This window comes from Pseudopipra pipra, chromosome 10, assembly GCF_036250125.1.
Source record: "Pseudopipra pipra isolate bDixPip1 chromosome 10, bDixPip1.hap1, whole genome shotgun sequence".
Lineage (NCBI taxonomy): Eukaryota > Metazoa > Chordata > Aves > Passeriformes > Pipridae > Pseudopipra > Pseudopipra pipra.
This window is the reverse complement of record NC_087558.1, coordinates 20,984,166-21,003,260: the sequence shown is the minus strand read 5'-3', so window position 1 is coordinate 21,003,260 and position 19,095 is coordinate 20,984,166. Positions and strand designations below refer to the sequence as shown.

Genomic DNA, 19,095 nt, shown 5'->3' with positions numbered 1-19,095 from the left:
TCCATCCATCCATCCATCCATCCATCCATCCATCCATCCTCCTGGTGCTGGGCCTTGGCCAGCAGTGTTTCCAGATTCTGCATGTTCCTGGGGACACAGAGGTGCCCTGCTCTCCTCCCCACACAAGATTAGACCCTCACTGGGGTTTCAGGACACCCCCCACACCCACAGGGTTGGTGCCAATCCCCACCTCTGAACTTCCATCTGTGAAGATTTGACTTGTCACTGGTAAAACTGGGCTTAAAAATTTGCTTTTTGAGCTTCCAGGTGCTCCTTGTCCTTCCAAGCACCAATTCCATCTCCTTGTGCACCTTCTCTCCACGCTCCCCTGCTACATGCTGGAGATTCCCCCCCCCCCCCCATTTTTGGGGAACAAGCTGTGCCTGCAGCTCTGTGCCTGCTATTGCACCCTGGGGCTTTCAGGGGGTGAGACCAGAGTAGGATGGAGCAGCAAAACAAGGAGCCGAGGCTGGAAGCCACCGTGTCCCCCTCCCCAGACCTGCCTCCCGGCTCCGTGCCAGTCGGAAGATTCCGAGTTCCCTCACAAGAATGGGAGCTTAATGTCCCGGAGCTAATAAGCAATTTTCCCCTGCACCTGCCTCTCCAGCGCCGCCTCCCCTCGGGCCATCTGCCGTCTGGGGGCCTCTGGGCTCTGCACCAGGAGCTGGGGGCAGAGATGGGGCTGGTGTTTCATTGCTTTTGGGGTGGGGGGGGCTCAGTGTCCCCCCAAAGATGAGCTGGGGCCCTTTGAGAGGGGAAGAGGGGTCTGGTCCCTGATGGTTTCCTCCATCCCTGCGTACCCCTGTGGGTGGCCGAGGCCAAAAGGGGAATCTGAGGCTGGGAGAGTGGCAGGGGGTATCCAAAGGTGCCAAGTACGACAGACGTGAGCTGGCAGGGATGGTTGGATGGGTCCATAGGGAACTGGCATCCCCCAACCGAGGGGATGTAAAGAGGGGATGCAAGAAGGGGAAATGCGAGGAGGAGAATGCAAGGAAGTGGACACAGGGAGGGGAGATGTGAGGAGGGGGACACAAGGAGGGGGATGTGAGGAGGAGGAATGTGGGGAGGGGGATGTGAAGAGGGGATAAGAGGACAGGGAATGTGAGAAGAGGGATCTGAGTAGAGGGAGTGAGAGGAAGGGGATTGATACAAGGAGGATGTGAGGAGAGGGACATGAGGAGGGAAAATATGAAGAGGTGGACAGAAGAAGGGGGATGAGAGGTTGGGGAATGTGAGAGGGGGACATGAGGAAGGCGATGTGAGGATGTGGGACACAAGGAGGGGGATGTGAGGATGAGGAATGTGAGGAGGGGGATGTGAAGAGGGAGTGCAAGGAGGGGAGATGTGAGGGGGGGGACGCAAGGAGGGGGCATGTGAGGAGGGGGGATGTGAGAAGGGGGGATGTAAAGAGGGGGGTGTGAGGAGGGGGGAAACGAGGATGGAGGATGCGAGGAGGGGGCTGTAAGGAGAGGGACACGAGGGAGGAGAATGCGAGGAGGAGGGACCCGCGGGGGGGGGGGGGGGCAGAGGAGGGGGGACCCGCGGAGGGGGCAGAGCAGATGGGGCGGCAGGTTTGGGGTTGCCCGGCCGCGCAGACAAAGGCCGGGGCAGATTTACGGCCCGGGACAGCTGGCGGGCAGAGCCGCCCCCCCGCCCCGCAGCTGCCGCTCCGCGCCCGGCCGGTCCCTGCGCCCGCGGCGGCCCCGGGGCGGAGCGGGGCGGGCCCGGCCCCGCATTCCGGGCATAGCAGCGCCCGGCCCGGCCCCCGCGGCCCCGGGACGCCCAGAGCCGCCGCAGCTCCGCTCCGCTCCGCCATGCCCCGGTGAGTGCCGCCGCTGGGACCCCCCTCCGGCATAGGGAACCCCCCTCCCGGGACCGGGACCCCCTCCCTGGATCGAGATCTCCCCGGGAAAAGGACGCCCCACGGCACAGGGAACCCCCCAGCCGGGATCGAGACAACCCCCCCCCCCCCACCGACCGGGATCCCCCCGGTCGGGACCGGGACCCCCTGGCACCGGGAATCACCCGACCGGGATCGGGACCCCCCTGGACTGGGGAGCCCCCCGGGCACCGGGATTCACCGACCGGGATCGGGACCCCCCCAGACCGGGATTCCCCTAACTGGGACCGAGACTCCCCCCGGCACTGAGAACCCCCCAGCTGGGGTCCTCCCCGGGACCAGGATCTCTCCCAGTAAAAGGACGCCCCCCGGTACCGGGACAGTCCTCCCCGGGACTGGAACAACCCCCTGGGACCGGGAGCCCCCCTCCGGGATCGGGACTCTGCCCCCGGACCAGGATTCCCCCAACTGGGACGAGACCCCTCCCGGCACCGAGAGCCCCTCACTCGGGATCGGGACCCCCCTAGAGCCCCCGGAAAAAGGATTCCCCCCAGCACTGGGGTCCCCCCTCGGCATCGTGATGCCCCAGGCACCGGGAGATCCGGGGGGATCCCAGGAACCCCCAGGACCAGGACCCTGCCCGAGACTGGGACACCCCTCGCAGGTCCAGGATCTCCATGTCCTGTGTCCGGAGGGGATATGTTGGGGGGTCTTCCCCCCCTCCCGATGGCTCCATGGCTGGTCCCGTGGGGCCACTTCCCCCATTCCTGGGCCAGCGCTGGTCCCAGATCCGTGGGAATCCAGCCCCGGAGTTAGCCCTGACTCCCGAACTGGCCCCAGCTTCAGAGCTATTCCCAGTCCCAGTCCCGGTCCCAGCTCCGGCCATGGGAGCACTGAGAGCACCAGTCCTCAGCCACCCCACCGCGGAGGCTGCTCCGCGCTCCCACGGCCGCCACGGGCTCCCACCCCTTCAGCACGTCCCGGCCGGATTCCTGGCAAACAATCCCACGTCCATCGGGATCCGCGCCGTGTCCTGCCCCTGCTGCTTCCCAACAACCCCGTTTTTCCGTCTCGCAGATGTCCCAGTTGCTGCTGAGGTCCCCCGGGACGTCCCCGTCGGGTGGAAACGTGGCTCTGCCGCCGGCACGGACGGACATGAGGACGGCGGAGGACTCGAACGGGACGGTGCTGCACCGGCTGATCCAGGAGCAGCTGCGCTATGGGAACCTCACGGAGAACCGCACGCTGCTGGCCATCCAGCAGCAGGCCCTGCGCGGCGGCGGGGCCGGGAGCCCCCGCTCCTCCCTGGAGAGCCTCAGCCCCGAGGAGAGCCAGATGGTGCAGCAATCCACGCGGCAGGAGCCGCAGGGCCAGGAGCACCACTCCGACCACGTCTACTTGGAGAACAGCGTCTATCGGCTCTGCCCGCCCAAGGGCGAGGAGCTCCCCACCTACGAGGAGGCCAAGGCGCATTCCCAGTTCTACGCCTCGCAGCGGGGAGCGGCCGGCGCCGGGATTCGGGGGGAAAACCCCCCGCGCGGGGCCGAGAGCGGGGCCCGGCGCCCCGATGAGGGGCTGAAGGACCTGAAGCACGGCCACGTGCGGTCGCTGAGCGAGCGGCTCATGCGGATGTCGCTGGAGCGGAACGGGGCCAAGGCGCAGAGCCCCATCAGCGCTTCCCACAGCTTCCCGCAGCTCTCCCGGCACCACCAGCTCGGCGCCCTGCGCGGGCAGCACCCCGAGGGCACGGAGCCGCGGGGACCCCCCCCGGAGTATCCCTACGTCATCCCTTCCCAGGACGCTTACCTGGCCGAGCCCCGCCCCTGCTCCCGGGAAGGTCCTGGATTCCAGCATCCCGAAATCAGGTAAACTGCGGCCCCTGGGACACGCTTTTGGATGCCTGCCAGGAATGTCCAAGGATGGATGCTTGGAATCTGTGGGACACAGAGAGCAATGGGGAGCCTGGGCCAGCCGCTCTCCTCCTCACCAGCTCAGCCCGTGGGGATCTGCTGGGACCCCTCTGCTGGGACCCCTCTGCTCCGTTCCTCTTCCCAGTTTCCCCAGCACGGTTGGGTTTTTCCAACCGGTGATAAAAATCCCACTCCCTCTGCAGACCCTTCCCCCTCCCTGTGCACCAGGAGGAATTTGGGGATAATTTAGGAGCTGGAAACCAGCTCAGGAAACAGCTAAATGTGGAATAGGCATGGGGAAGGGTGGAAGGCAGATGTACTCCCTGTTCTGTGGAATCCCACCCCATGGTCCAGAGCTGGGAATGTCCATGTAACACTGGTGTTTGCTGGGATTGCTGCTGAGCAGAAGCTGGGCTGGTGCCGGGTGATTCATGGCCCTTTGGGCAGCTCAACGCCTCTGGCAAAGCCCCAGGTTGACTATGAGATGGACACAGAGAGGTCTGGGGGGCCAGGCACCGCTTGGAATTTGAGGAGGGCCTGGAAACAACCTCTTCCACTGTGGAAAATGACGGGAAGAAGGGAATTGGAGGCTTGATGGGAGGACACGCTGCTCCCAGCCCTGCTGACCTATCCAGGCAGAGTGTGATAGCATCTCCAGCAGGAAAACCTTCTCCTTCCAGGGAACAAAGAGGGGAAGGGGAGCCGTGAGGAAGATGTATTTATTCTTCCTCGCTCCTATATCATCCCACAGGAATGCAGGCCCTTGGCGAGCAGCCCGCGGGGGAGCGGAGCGGGGCCGGGCCGTGCACAGCCACCCTGCCCAGGGCATTCCAGGCGGGATGTCAAGGAACTCAGGGCAGTGGCCTGAGGGGTGGTCAGGCTGGGCCGGACCCTCTGAATACAGAGAGGATGAATCCATAGTTTGGCAGTGAGGAGCTTTGCCAGGAGCCCTTGCTTTGCCCAGAAAACAAGGAAAAAGGGGCAACACTGCTGGCTTCCAAGGTGCATCCTATGCATGGCTGTCTGCAACATTCCCAGGAATAGGGGGGCCTGGGAGCCCAGCCAGACCCACTGGCCAGGTCCTGGAGCGGTCAGGTCAAGGCATCCCTGCCAGAGGGGATTTGTGGTTAGAAAGCAAGTGCTTCCCAGGTCTAAAAAGCAAGATAGGCACTTCCCAGAGCCTCCCTCCTCCTTTGGGGGCACCGGCACCCTCTTGGCCCATGGGTTTGCAGCAGTTGGTGGGGTGCCAGTGGTTGGAGCTGACGATCTTGGATGTCTTTTCCAACTTTAACGAGTCCATGGTTCTGTGCTGGACTTGCGGTCGGCTCTCCCATTCCCCCAAACCTTGACCGCCCCTTGTCCCTCCCTCCCTCCCCGCAGGGTGCTGCCCACCCCGGTCCCAGCCGCGTTCCTGCCGCTGTGCCCGGGCGCGCTGGGTCCGGCGGGCGTGGAGGCCCTGGTGAGCGCCCAGGCGGTGTCGGCCGGGAGCCGCCTGGCCCGGGCGGACGCGGTGCTGCGGGAGAACGAGAGGCTGCAGCGGGAGAGCGAGAAGCTGCGGCGGGAGCTGGAGAGCTGTGCCGAGAAGGCGAGCCGCATCCAGAAGGTGAGGGGACGGCGGCAGCCCTGTGTCCTCCCTGCCTCGGGGGGAACGCTGGGCCAGCTGCTGTGAAAATTCACCCCCTTTAGTGATTTAATCCCTTCTCCTCCTCCCTCCGGCGCGTTGTTCCCCTCGGAGCAGCTGCGGCGCGGCAGCCGGGACTGGGGAGAAGGAGCCCATTCTCCGGTGACCCCCTCCCTCTGCCTGTCCCCCCCATCCCGGCCGCCACAGAAAGCCCTTTGTGCAGCCAAGTACAAGGGGCGGCTGTTTCCTGTGGCAGGGCTACGGCAGAGCCAAAATCTGCAGAGAGCCTCTTCCACAAGAAAAAAGGCAGAAAATGTCAGCTTTAACCCCCAAAGCGTGTTCTGGGGGTTTTGTGGGGTCCTGTGTGCTGAGCTCCTCTGGCAGCTCAGGTTGGGCTGAGCACCCCGGGCAAGCTTTGCAGCATCTCCCTTTCCTTTCCTCATTCCATGAATATCTAACCCTGGCCTGTCCCTTCCTCCACCCCAGCTGGAGAGTGAGATCCAGCGCATCTCGGAGGATTATGAAAACCTCGTGAAGGCGTCTTCCAAGCGGGAAGCCTTGGAGAAAGCCATGAGGAACAAGAGAGACAGCGAGATGCGGCGGCTCCAGGACTTCAACCGGGACCTGAAAGGTGAGGGACCCTCCATGTCCCCATCCCTGTGAGCTCTCTGTGTCCCATGGGTGTTTCCATGGGAAACCCAGCTTTTTGTAGTTCCTCCGGCCAAATTCTTGTATTTAAATCTTAATTGGGTTTAATTGTTTTGTACCAGAGCGATTGGAATCAGCAAACAAGCAGCTGGCCAGCAAGGCCCAGGAAAGCCAGGAGAGCAACCAGGGCAGTGTGGCCAAACTCCTGGCACAGAGTAAGTCCCGGGGGACACCCATCCTTGTCTGGCTGCCTATGGTATCTGTGAGTGGGACAGAGGGGCTCGGCTGGAGGGGGAGGAGGAGGCGGGTGGTGGGTGGCAGCTCTCGCCCTTCCCCAGGGAGGATGGAGCAGCTCTTGGCGCTGGACTCGAGCCATTAATCCCGCCGGCCGGCCGACGGCGTGACCCGCATTCCCCACATTCCTGCCGCTGTGCTGGCTCTTCCAGCACCAAGCCCGCACTCCCGCCCCACGCCAGCCCGGCCATTCTCTCCCTCCTCCCTCCTGCACCTCGCAGCTGCTCCAGCCTGGACTGTTTTGGGGAAAATATACCTAAATCATTACTTTAGCAGAGAGACACGGTGTTAGTGGGGGGAATTGCGTCCCCTTCCCTAAAGTGGCTGGATTCACGCTGGGCAGGTTTCACCCTTCCCGAGCCAAAATTTAGGCTGGAATGTGGCAAGTGGAGGCTTTTGTCCATCTGCCCAAGTGCCTGGGCAGCCTCTGGCCCCCAGGTGGTAGATGATCTTGGGGGAGGGGTGGCATGGCTGGATTTTGGGGAGGAAAGAACCCCTGCAGAGCTTCCTGAACCAGCCTTAGGGAAGCAAAACCTCTGAGATTTGGGGGGGTTCTCTTTCAGGCTACGAGCACCAGCAGGAGAAGGAGAAGCTGGAGCGGGAGGTGTCCCTGCTGCGCAGTGCCAACGAGGACCAGCGGCGGCGGGCAGAGCTGCTGGAGCAGGCGCTGGGCAGTGCCCAGGCGCGGGCGGCCAAGGCCGAGGCTGAGCTCCGGAAGAAACGAGCCTACGTGGAGAAGGTGGAGCGGCTGCAGGCAGCCCTGGGGCAGCTCCAGGCCGCCTGTGAGAAGCGGGAGCAGCTGGAGCTGCGGCTCCGCACCCGCCTGGAGCAGGAGCTGAAGATGCTGCGGGCTCAGCAGGTGGGTGCTGGTGACCTACGGTGGGTGCCAGCGAGGCAAGGGCGGGTGCTGCGTCCTCCCAGCACCTCCTCACCCTCATTTTGGGCTGTTTTTTGGGCTGCTGCAGAGGCAGGCGGGCGCCACGGGCGGGGGGACTCCGGAGCTGAGCGCCCACATGCTGTCAGAGCAGCTGAGGGAGAAGGAGGAGAAGATCCTGGCGCTGGAGGCTGACATGACCAAGTGGGAGCAGAAGTACCTGGAGGAGTGCACCATGAGGCAGTTCGCCATGGACGCCGCGGCCACGGCGGCCGCCCAGCGGGACACCACCCTCATCAGCCACTCCCCGCGGCATTCCCCCAACAGCAGCTTCAACGAGGACCTTCTCCTGGCCAGCCACAAGCACCAGGAGATGGAGAACAGGTACTCCCATCTCGCTGGAAGAATTTTGCCCCCATCAAGCTCGTGCTGTGGTCTGGTCGGGTGGTGCTGTGTCCTCCTCTCCCCATCCGGCTCCTCTCCCAGCTTCTGCCTGTTCTCCTCTCCAGGTTAAAAGCCCTCCATGCCCAAATTCTGGAGAAGGATGCTGTTATCAAGGTCCTGCAGCAGCGCTCACGGAGGGACCCCAGCAAAGCCCTGCAGGGCTCCCTGCGGCCGGCCAAATCCGTGCCCTCCATCTTCGCCGCCTCGGCCACCCCGAGCTGGCCGGGGGCTGGCCAGAGCGACCGCTCCGCCGAGGGCAGCTCCCGGGGCAGCACAGGTAAATATGGACACCTGCCTGCCAGCAGTTCCCCCTGTGGTTTTGGGATTGTAGAGCTTGGGGAGGGGGGATTTCTCCAGGAGCAGCCAGAGGAGCCAGCAATTGTAGAATTGTAGAATCATGGAATGATTTGGGTTGGAAGGGACCTTAAAGCTCATCTCATTCCACCCCTCTGCCATGAGTAGGGACACTTTCCACTAGACCAGGTTGCTCCAAGCCCTGTCCAACCTGGCCTTGGACACTTGAATCCCTTGCTTGAATCCCTAATGGTGTCTCCTCCAGCAGGCAAAGCCAGTGCCGAAGGAGCGGGAGCTCCTGCTGCCCTTCCCTTGCCCTCCCACTCCAAGCATGGCAGCAAGGATGGCAGCACACAGACAGACGGGGCTGGGAGCAGCAGCCAGGGCGAGGGCACCGGAGTGCTGGGTAAGTCTCCCTGGATGACATGAGATGGGGACTTGAGATGCTCCAGCACAGGGCTTAGAGTTCCCAAGATGGGCTCTGCCCGAGTGTTGGTGATTTTTCAAGGCATTTTAAAGGCCCTAGTTGAGTTGGGGGGGGTTGAATCCCTGCGAATCCCTGTTAATCCCTTCTTTCCCTGCAGAGAGCTCAGCCGCTGCCAGAGCTCCAGATCTGTCTGACATGGTGGAAATCCTGATTTAAGGCCCCTCTGCCCTTCCTGCCGGCACCTCAGGATGGAGAAGCCTGTGGGAAGGGGAGGCCAAGCCTGGAGCTCAGCGGTGTCCCTGCAGCCCGTCCCGGCAGTGACTCCCGTGCATGGGAGGGTCCCTGTCCCCCCTCGGTGCCCACACGGGTCCCCGGCTGCGCGGGGCGTGCTGGACCCCGGGGACCCCGCGGTGGCAGCTTAAAATACACCTCGTCAGCTCCCTCCCCATCCCGGCTCCATCCGCATCCCAGCTCCCACCTCTGGGTCTTGGCCATCTGCACCCACCCAGGAGCTTGGCCTCTGACAGGAAAATCCCTCCCTGTTCGCCCGAACTGTTCCCACAAGCCGATGTCTCCGCACGAGGGCAGAGCCAGGAGAGGGGATCCTTGTCCTCCGTGGGATCCTTGTCCTCCGTGGGTCCCACCAACCACCCGGATCCACGCGGCCAAGCCAAGAGCCAGGAGCCCCAAACTTCCATCACCTGCATCCTGCCTCTGGGGTTCGTGACAGGGTGACAGTGAAACAAAACATGATCATGGAGGGAATGAAAGGTGTAGGAGAAAGCGGAGGTGCAGGGCTCCGTGGGAAGTGAGGATGCTGAAGGAGGCAGTGGGATGTGCCACCCCTCTCCTGCCTGCATCCCCTGGCTACTGGCAGCTGGCTTTGCCCGTAGCCAGCATCGACATCCAGCTCCTTAGAGCCTCCCATCCTTGCCCTTCATGTATATATATATTTTTTTCTCTATTTCTTCCTCCTTTCAACGTGTGCATTTGCTGGCCAACTGCATTTTTTATTTTTCTCTCCCCAGACACGTAAAAAATGCGTTCGGTTCTTGTGCATTGTTTACAAAGTGGAAAAGAAACAAAAAGTTATGAAAGAGGAGAAAAAAAAAAAAACCAAGCCCCCACAACTTAATATATTTTATATTAATATTGGTATTTCTTTTTAAGTATTTTTTTCGTGCTGTGAACTTTTTTTCCTGCCAAAGACGACAAGTTCTCGTTTGTGCGTTTTAAGTTATCTTTAAGTATTTAAACGTAAACCTGGCTGTTTCGTTATGCCGCCCTATACCGAGATTGCTGTAGCATTCCACTTGGTATAATGATATTTTAATAAAAAAACCCAAATATTGACCTCTGGATACTCTTTTTTCCATGCGACGGGGAGAGATGGAGGCTCCGGCTGGGGAAAGGGGGTCTGGGGGTGGTGACCCCCCGGTTCAAATGTCCTTCCCAGCTCTCCAAGAAGAGGTTTGGGGTGAAGCTGCTTGGGAGAGGGGAAAAAATCCTCGGGAGCATGTCTGTGTTTCCCAAAATCCCATTGGGATCCCATTCCCCCCATCCTTCGTGGGGGAAAAGATGGAGTTGCCAAGAAATGTCGATGTAGTTTCCTTCCTGCCCTTGCATCCCTGCATCCCTGTGTTCCTGACTCCTGCATCCCTGTGACCCTGCATCCCTGTGTCCTCAGTCCTGGTATTTCTGCATCCCCTAGCTCCCTCCTGATGAGATCCTCCTCCTCTTCCTCACAAGACCCCTTCCTGCTCTCCTAATGCTCCACCATGGATCTCCCTGAAGGCCAGGACTTCCAGTGGTCCCCACGCTTTCCCTGGCTTTGTCAGCCACCTCCAAGCCCTTCCCACCCCAGCTGGCTCCTGGATCTTCTGGAAGACCAGTTCTCCACGTGTTGGACTTTCATTTTTAACAGGTGTGTCATTAGTGCTTCCCAGGGATCATCCCTGGGGACTCTGCCATCTCCAGCCAGGCCGGAACTTTCCCTCTGTGCGTCCTTTGGCAATGACTGGCAGCTCATCTTTGTTATCCCGCTGTCCCTGGGGACCAGGAGCTCTTGTGCAAGTCTCTCTGCAATGGGGTTTAGCTTGGATTCTGTGGAACAATGGCATCAGAAACCAGCTTTGTTGCCAACTCCTCCCTGGAATTATGGGACCATGGAATTGTTTAGGTTGGAAAAGCACTTTAAGATCATCAAGTCCAACCATTAACCCAGCACTGCCAAGGCCACCACTAACCCATGTCCACAAATGCCACATCTACACGTGTTTGAACACTTGCAGAGGTGGTGATTCTGGCACTTCCATGGGCAGGATCCCTTAGGGCTCCGTTCTTGGTGGGACAGCGATGCTGAATGCCACCTCAGCTCTACCCTTCCCACTCAGGAATCTGGAAGGAGTGTGGCTGAAAAATGAGAATTTGGGGCTTCCCATGGCCGTGGGACAGCTCTCCATCCCTGAGGAGCAGGTTAGAAACACTTGGAACAGTGGGAAGCTCAGAGCCGGGCTCCTCCTTCCACCCATGGCTTGTCCTGGGTGTTGCAAGCAGGGAAACAAAAGCTCCCCCCATGCAAAAGGCTGAACGGGACCCTGAAACAGGGCCAGCGATGGGAAGAACTGGGTGGGAACTCACAGGGAGCTGTCGAGGCTGGGAATATGTCCGGGGGTCCTGGCAGCCGCCGGCCAGGGCCGTACCTGCCCTGCCTCCCCCAGCTCCTGCCACCCCGGAGCTGCAGCAGCCGCCCGGGAAGGCCGGCAGCATTCCTGGCATTCCACAGCTCTCACACCCCACGCTTTATTTACCCGAATCCGGATGCAGAGCGGCCCGACTGCAGGTCTGGCTGTTTGCAGGCAGCTTTCCACGTCCAGGGATTCAGGGAACGGGCTCCTGTTGGGAGATTTGCTCCCTGTTTGGCCACTGACCCCCATCCCCAGGACTTTCACAGTCTCCAGGAGTCAGAAAAAACTCCAAAGCCCCTCTGTGCATGCAGGAATTGGGCTGTGGGGAGAGGATTCCCAAGCCCAGCAGGTTGGGCAGGAGGTCCCAGCTCCTCCTGCCACACTTCCCGAGGAGCCGAATGCTTTGGTAGGGATGCTCTTCAGCCAGAGCAACATCCCAAAGGAGCTGCACACCTTGGCAAATGGAGGCTGCTGTGGGGGTGTGTTATCACCTGCTCCATCACTCCGTCCTCACAGGCATTTCCTTCTGCCCTTCCCACACCCTCTCGCTGGGTTTCATCACTGGCATCACTTGGACCCACTGTCCTTTATCCCATGAGGATCCAGGACATGTCCCTGTCACCATAGCATGGCTGAAATGGCGCGTGGGAGCCAAGCCTCCTGCTCTCATCCCTGTGTCTGTGATCTCTGACTCCCTGATCCTTGCATCTCTGTGTACCCGATCCTTTCATTCCTGTGTCCCTGCATCTCTGTATCCCTCTGTCTCTGTGTCCCCGTGTCCTTGATCTCTGCATCCTTGCATCCTTGTATCCCTGTATCCTTGTGTCCTTGTGCCCAGGTCCTTGATCTCCACATCCCTTTATCCCCGCATTCTCGCACCCCTGCATCCCTGTATCTCAGTCCTTGCATTTCTGTCCCCGGGGTTCCCCATGCCCTGAGAGGCGGTGCTGGAGTTGCCTGAGGAGTTGCTGGCTGGGCTGGCACCTGGATGCGACTCCTCCTCTGGGCTGCACATCCACAGCCCTGGAGAGATGGAAAAGGGCCAGTGGGCTCTGCTCCGAGTGCCACCACCGTCACATTGGTGGCCCTGGGAGAGACGCCCTGTCCCGGGGCAGCAGCTGGGAGATGGCTCGGCTGGTCCAGGTGCTGTTCAGGGTCTGGTCTCTCCATGGTCACAGTGGGACAGGACAAGGCCAAGGATCTCCTTAGGGCTCCTCAGCCATCCACCAAGCCCCATTCCCAGCCAGGAACATCTTGTCCCCCAGCGCCACACCACAGTACCATCTCTGCAGCTTTGGTTCCTGCATTTCCTCATTTCTCTTTGGAGAAAGTTGAAGCTTGGTCCTTAGAGCATCCTTGGATCTTGGTGGCTCCTTCGTTGGCCCTGGTTCCTCATCATCCCCTCCTTGTGCATCCTCTCTCCTTTCCCACTTGCCAAATGCTAGGGCTGGATGGGGAAAGACAAGCTTGTCACACCCTCATTCCTATGGAAAACTCTCTTAAAACTGAAAAATCCCCACCAGGATTTGGGAGAAAAGGAATTTCACTCCCCTTCCAAATAGTCCCGATCCTCGTGGGAGAAGTCTGGCAAGGCTGTGGGCCAGCCCTGCAGCTGCTTCCCAGCAAACCAGTCGGGCAAACCGGGTGCTTTCTCTTGCCTCAAGTCCTGACTTGCTCGTTGGACTGGCAGGAATGAAGCTGTCCCTGCTGGGCCTGCTGAACCCTTCCCTTCCCCCTCCCTCCCTCATTCCACCCCATTCCAGGGGGTCCCTGAGGTCTCCAGCTCCTCTCTGTGCCCAGAGCTTTTTGGGAGGTTCTCCCCCTGCCAGGCTTTCTTCTGTCAGGGGGTCAACGCTCCCTTCCTGAATTCCTTGCACTGGTCCTTGTTTGCATCCCGTTGCAGAATGAGCCACTCCAAGGTGTCCCCTCCCTGCAGAGCATCAGTGTGTCTTGATCTTTGCACTCCCATGACCCTGCATCCATGTGTCCTTCATCTCTGCAACCCTGTGTCCTCAATCCTTGCATCCCTGTCCTCCTGGCTTCCCATGTCCCTAAGAAGGGGTGGCCAGAGATGCCCGCCAAGCATCCAAGCTGCCTGTGTGGCAGGGATGGGACCAAGGGATGGGGATTGTTCTGTTATTTAGGAGGTGGCTGGGACACCCTCCTGGATGTTCCATCCACCCAGCTATGGGGCATCATCCAGCTTGGGAGCTCCATCCCCGTCCTCCCCAGCCCCAGGTCCTCCTGAAGCCCTTCATGAAGAGGGGGTGAGGACCATCCAGGTGTTGTGGCCCAGGGCTGCCCAGCTCCTGCCCTCCCAGCCAGGATCACTGCCCAGGCTTTGCTGGGCTCAGCACAAGCGGTCGGACCCGTGGTGCGAGCGCGGCGAATTCCTCATTCCTCTTCCCTGCACTGTGCTCCCTGCCTGCCATCTTTGCATGCAAACAGTAAACAGGCTGTTATTATCCTGGATGCTTTGAATAACTGTGGCTATTTTTTCTCTTCCCAGTATTCTAAAAAGGCAAAAAATTCCCTGCGGTTTCTGAGTCAACTTTTTTTTTCCTCAGTCTCTTTTCTTTCCTTCCCACCACCTCTGTGACCTTGAAAGCCCAGGCGGATGAGCTCTGGCTGTCTCTGCTCACACCCTCTCCCCGGCTGTGCTCCTGCTGCTGCTCTCTCTGCTCCTTGTGGCTGGAAACGGGGGGAATCTGGGGCTGAGCCTGGTGGTGGAGCAGCCCTGGGCTGGCAGTGGTGGGCAGGATCTGGCCTGTAGCCTCCCCTGGCTGAGAAGTTGGGGATGCTCAAGGTGGCCAGGGATGCTGCAGGAGGGAGGCACTGGGGATGCTGGAGGTGGCTGTGGATTCTTGAGGCACTGGGGATTCTCAAGGTGGGGCCAGGGATGCTGGGGGAGGGTGGCGATGCTGAAAGTGCTGGGGGTGCTCAAGGAGGTGGGGGATGCTGGAGGAGGTGCTGGAGATGCTCAAGGGGGACAGGGATCCTGGGGGAGGCTGAGGATGCTGGAGGCACTGCTGCTGGAAATGCTTGAGATGCTGGTGGTGCTGGAGGAGCTGGGGGTGCTGGAGGTTCTGGGGATGATCCAAGAGGCTGGAGGTGCTTGAGGAGGTTGGGGATGCTCAAGGATGCTGGAGATCCTTGAGGTGCTGGGGATGCTTGAGGTGGCTGGGGATGTAGAAGGTACTGAGGATGCTGGAGATGCAGGGGATGCTGGAGTAGTTTGAGGCACTGGGGGTGCAGCAAACAGAGGCAGCTGAGGCAGGGGCACGGGATGCTGCCTGTGTTCCTCACTTTGCATACCCAGGGCTTGGAAGGTGTGTGTCCAGAGACAATGAAGGCAGCTGGGAGCTGAGGGAGGCAGGAGAACAACTGGACCACCCAGCCCTGGCAGGCAGCTGGTGTTCCCTGGTTCGCTCCACGTGTCCCCTGGCACTTCCTCCCCTTTCCTGCCCCCTCACCCTTGCCCTGAAAGCCTTCCCCAGACCAGGTGCCAGGGCCCTTGGGCTGGCACATGGTGGGCAGGGCCCAGGCAGAGCAGGGATGTGGCTGAAAGCCCCTCTCCAGCCCAGGGTTCAGTGCCTGCAGGTCTCCAGAAGGTCAGAGCCGGTGGCTTGGAATGGATCGGGGCTCTCGACTGGGAGGGTTTGCTGCTGTGTGGGGGTGATTTGTTTTTGGGGAATGTCCCCCACGTTCAGCTGCATCCCTGCCTGTTGCAGGAGGAGATGCCTGAGGGGGTAGCTCCACTTTCAGCCCCAGGTTGTGTCATCTCAGCAAAATTTTTGGGATGCTTCAGATGCTCCAGCAGCCAAGGAGACATGGTGAGTCCATAGGTGAGGAAGAGGAGGCCAGTGTCAACTGGGATGTGGAGGATGGTCAATGAGCAGCTGATGAATTCATCCTTGTGCTGTTTCTCCATGGAAAAAACAGTGCTGGGCTTCTGCAGAGGGGTCTCTCAGTGCTGGGAAGGCACCAGGATAAGAAGGGGGAAGGGAAGGGATTGAGCATACCACTAGAGCAGGGTTTTTTGTGTTTTGTTTTGGTTTTTTTTTAGTTGCTAGCTGCGTTTTGCTGCAGCAGGAAAATTTGAGAGGTTTGTGGCAGGTCCTGGCACATGGGGCTGGATCTGGCACAGAGCAAAGGGCAAATCCCCAGGGCAATGAGCCACATCCTACCACAGGGTGCTGCAACATGCTCTGGCCAAGTACCTGGAGGGAGCCAGGGATTAATAATCTGGATGGAGAAAAACTGTGGTCATTAGAAGCTCATTTGGAAGCAAAGGGGCTTGGAAAGGACATGAGGCTCTCGGCACTTCCTCAGCTGGACAGGGAAATGACATCCAGCCACAGGGGCTGGAGACGGCCAGAGCCATTGCTCTGGGCAGGGAAAGCCTTTACAACCCACCCAACTTCATTCCCCAGGTCTCTCTCTCCCACCACTGAGTCAGTGCACACTAACACTGCTCAGGACATTTCAAGGGAAACTTCAGTTTTAAGTATTTTCCCATTTTTCCCACACAGAAGTGCCTTGGGTTCTTTAGTTTTTTATTTTTCCTTTTTTTTTTTTTTTTTGGTTGTTGTTGTTCTTTAATTAAAAAAACCTGTCTTCTTCCTTCCAGGAAAACTTGGATGTTTGGCCTTTTTGCCCACTGCAGGGGAAACTTTCCATCGTGATTTTCCTTTCCTCTCCTCTTTGGAGCTAAAACTCTCCTGAATAAACAAGAATGTGTGCTGGTCAATGGAAGAGAAGGGCCCATTTCCCTCTTTCCCACTTCCTCATGCTTAGGAAAATCACAGAATTACTGAAATTTGGGGAAAACAATTGGCTTCAGGCCAAGAGAAAGTTTTAACTCCTGAGGCTTGAAATTTTATGTGTTCCAGGTTTCCTTGAAATTTTTCACTGGGCGAGAGGGGGAGGGAGAGAGAATCACTTTCCTTGAATTTCCTAATTCTTCATTCAAGAAAGGTGGAGAATAAAAAATTCCAAGTTTCAGGGAGAAAAACACAAACAGCAAGAGGCAGTTTGTGAATTTTGGCCTCGATGGAAAATGACACAGGCTGGAAAATATTCCCACCCGCATTTTACAGCCTTAAAGTGCGATCCTTTTATTTTTTTCCCCCCTTGCACAGAGTCCAGCATGAAGTAACACTATCCAGCCTCGCGATCCCATGGCATGTCCCAGGAATTCGTAAGCAATGTTGTATTTGCCGAGTAAACAGGGGTCGGGACAGAGGGTAGGTCAGGGCCACGTGTGTCCAGAGCCACTGGAGAGCAGCTCCTGCCACTTTCGGGAAGGGAGGGCAAGCCCCCACCACCCTGACTGGCCGTCCTGGAACTCCAGGCATGTCTTGGATCCACCAAAAGTTTGGGAGTGTGTTTCCAAGGCAACCAAAACATATTATTTTTTCCAGCTGTCCAAAAAAAAAAAAAAAAAAAAAAGTGAAATTAGAGGGAAAAAAAAAAGGAAAATAAATGGAACCAAAGGAGGAAATTCTAAGAAAATGAAATCAGACGGAAAACTGGCAGGCAGGTCCCTTTCTCCGGCCCTCCCTGAGGAATGTTGGATGTACATAGGCAGGGAAGATGCTCATGGTTGTCTCTGAGCACACCAGGGCTGCCCTGGACAGCCAGGGCTATTCCTGAGCTGCTGTCCCATGCCCAGACCAGGAGTGGCTCCATCCTGGAATAGAGGCACCATGGAGATGTTATCCCATTGTGGATATTTTGGGCTGTGTCCCTGTAGAGTTAAATGTGTCTCCAGCACCCCGGAGGCTCCATCCCTGCAGCCCAAACCCATCTTGCTCCTGCCCAAAAGCCCGAATATTTTGATCCTTGCTCCATTTCCATCCATTTTTCTCCCCACCTTCCTTGGCTTCATGGCTGCTCAGCCAGCAGTGTTGCTTTTCTTCCCCACGTTCAGCTGGCTGCGAGGCTGAGCAGTGTGTGGAGCCCTCCTGGTTTGGGAATGCCCATGGATCAGAACCGCTCAGCACACCACTGCAGGGCTCACCGGCAAGTCAGGATGACTGGATTGCAAATCCCAGGAATTTTTTTGCACTCTGCTTTCTTGTTTATGGCTGCTTGCAGGGCCGAATCCCTGCTGTCCTCCTCTTCTATGCCAGGCATTTGCTGGCAGCGCTGCCAGGAGAGCTCCGAGCCCACAGTGATTCCCTGCCCTGCCAGGGAGCTGCATCCAGGAGAGTGTGAGGGAAGCTGGGCAGACAATGCAGGAAAGTCCACTCTGGCTTTGCAAGGTCCAGAAGGGAGAACCCATGGAAAAGAGGGACAGGTGTGCCATGGCTGCAGCCAAGCTCAGGAGGCAGCTGGTGGCTTTGTGGGCAGAGGAACAGGAGGGAGGGGGAATGGATGGTTCCCTCAGGACTGTGGCACCACGGGCTGGCCTGGGAGGCTGAGCTTGGAGAAAGCTTGGAGAAGGCAAGACAGACACCACATCACACCACTTTCCTCTTGCTTCCAGGCAGGAGAACCAGTCCCAACCTTCCCAAACCACATGCTCTTCATGCTCCACCAAACACCATCCCCACTGCTGTGATCCAAAGGCCACCTCCAGTCCATGGTCCATCTCCACTCCCAGTGCCCTAGGAGGTTGGTGGCAGGTGGGAGAGCACTGAAAACAACTCCAAAGCTGGAGCATCTCCAGCTCCACAACCTGTCCTGGCTTCAGCACTGGGGATCCTTGGGGGTAGAACTAGGGATCCACGGCACAAATACTTGAGGATGGAATCCTGAGCACACAGGCTCCTGTTGTGCTGTGGATCCCACTTGCTGCCTCCACACACACACACAGAGCTGAGTGTTGCACAACCAAAGCACAACTGCATCTCCCCAGCTGTCACATCTTGCTCGTGGACCAGGGAACAAAATCCTGGGATGACAAAGCAGGAGCATGCTAGGGTGAGCTCCACCACCATAAAGCAGCCTGGAGAAGACAGGGTTTCAGAGTCACTTTACTGTGTAGCCTTCCAGTGCCTAAAGGGGCACCAGGGTTAGATGGGTTATTGGGAAGCAATTCCTCCCTGTGAAGGTGGTGAGGCCCTGACACAGGTTGCCCAGAGAAGCTGTGGCAACCTGGAAGTGTCCAAGGCTGTACTAGATGGGTCTTGAAGAAACCTGATCTAGTGGAAGGTGTCTCTGCCCATGGCAGGGGGTTGGAATGAGGTGAGCTCTAAAGTCCCTTCCAACCCAGACCACTCTGGAATTCTGTGATTCCCTCCTGCAGACAAGACTCTGCTGGGTCACCCTGGATGCTCCTCAGCCTTGACTTTCAGAGCATGACTGGAAAGTGCTGGCTGGCCCCGACGTGCCGAGGCAGGTGCTGCCTCTTCCTGCAGGTTCTGCTTTGCTTTTGTGCAACCCCTGGAGCCTTTCCAGATGCTGGGGCAGGTAGGGAGGTGTGGGAGCCTGCGCTGCTGAGCCACCCGGGAATGCTGCCGGGTCAGCCCGCGGTCCCTCACCACGGCTTTGCTGCTGAGCCCCATTCCTGGCACAGCAGGGCAGGAGGGTCCCACCGCACTCATCCCCTCCCCAGGAGCAGAACCAACGTGGATTTTGGGATACTTTATTTCATTTTATTTTGCTCTTGAAGCACAGTTTCCCAGGGGTTGGGGAGAAGTCTCCTCTTGCGTTCAGACACTGTGCAAAGATTCCACAAATGCTTTCAAAACTCCCCAACTTTCTCAGCTTCCCTGATATCTGGGGGTTTTACCATCCTCCAAAACCTGTGGAATGAGCAGCATTTCCCGGTGTTGAAATGCTGATGTAACAGGGTGGTGAATCAGTGGGGATCTTTCTGCCCAAACTGTGTTGGATCACTGTTATTGCTGAAGTTTTGCTACTTTAATCCACAAAGCCCCATACAATCCAGTCGGAGTAAATGGTGAGTAACTCCACCGTATCCAATTTCAAACCTAGGAACTGGTGAGAACTGTATTAATGCAAAACTATTCTGGTTCCTGAGCCCCTGCTTCAAACAGCCTGGATGCCCTGTGGTAATCCAAGCAGTGTGTAACATTATAAAGCGTAT

At 58.4% G+C, this 19,095-nt stretch overlaps 1 protein-coding gene and 1 long non-coding RNA gene across 3 annotated transcripts; both read left to right on the top strand.

The window, feature by feature from the left end:
• The first annotated feature begins 1,733 nt into the window (after positions 1 to 1,733).
• On the top strand, positions 1,734 to 9,705 carry AMOTL2 (angiomotin like 2). 2 transcript variants are annotated; one of them, XM_064666622.1, is made up of 10 exons: positions 1,734 to 1,822; positions 2,918 to 3,705; positions 5,131 to 5,353; positions 5,858 to 6,002; positions 6,142 to 6,234; positions 6,877 to 7,172; positions 7,279 to 7,571; positions 7,697 to 7,908; positions 8,194 to 8,331; positions 8,510 to 9,705. In XM_064666622.1, the coding sequence occupies exons 2-10, from the start codon at positions 2,918 to 2,920 to the stop codon at positions 8,566 to 8,568; spliced, it is 2,247 nt and encodes a 748-aa protein (XP_064522692.1). In that variant the 5' UTR covers positions 1,734 to 1,822; the 3' UTR covers positions 8,569 to 9,705. The 2 variants fall into 2 exon arrangements, with proteins under 2 accessions (XP_064522692.1, XP_064522691.1); XM_064666621.1 differs by having other exon boundaries at positions 1,735 to 1,822; positions 8,191 to 8,331.
• A 634-nt stretch (positions 9,706 to 10,339) lies between these two features.
• Positions 10,340 to 15,789, top strand: LOC135419306 (uncharacterized). Its single transcript, XR_010432920.1, has 2 exons — positions 10,340 to 10,827; positions 15,670 to 15,789. It is a non-coding gene; the product is annotated as an uncharacterized LOC135419306 (long non-coding RNA).
• The last annotated feature ends 3,306 nt before the right edge of the window (positions 15,790 to 19,095 follow it).

Bases quoted from the DNA above. Each gene is read 5' to 3' on its own strand.
- AMOTL2 (XM_064666621.1), top strand. From the start codon at position 2,918: ATGTCCCAGTTGCTGCTGAGGTCCCCCGGGACGTCCCCGTCGGGTGGA. The intron at 3,706-5,130 runs GTAAACTGCGGC...CCCTCCCCGCAG, and splicing joins TTCCAGCATCCCGAAATCAG to GGTGCTGCCCACCCCGGTCC. The intron at 5,354-5,857 runs GTGAGGGGACGG...CCTCCACCCCAG, and splicing joins AGGCGAGCCGCATCCAGAAG to CTGGAGAGTGAGATCCAGCG.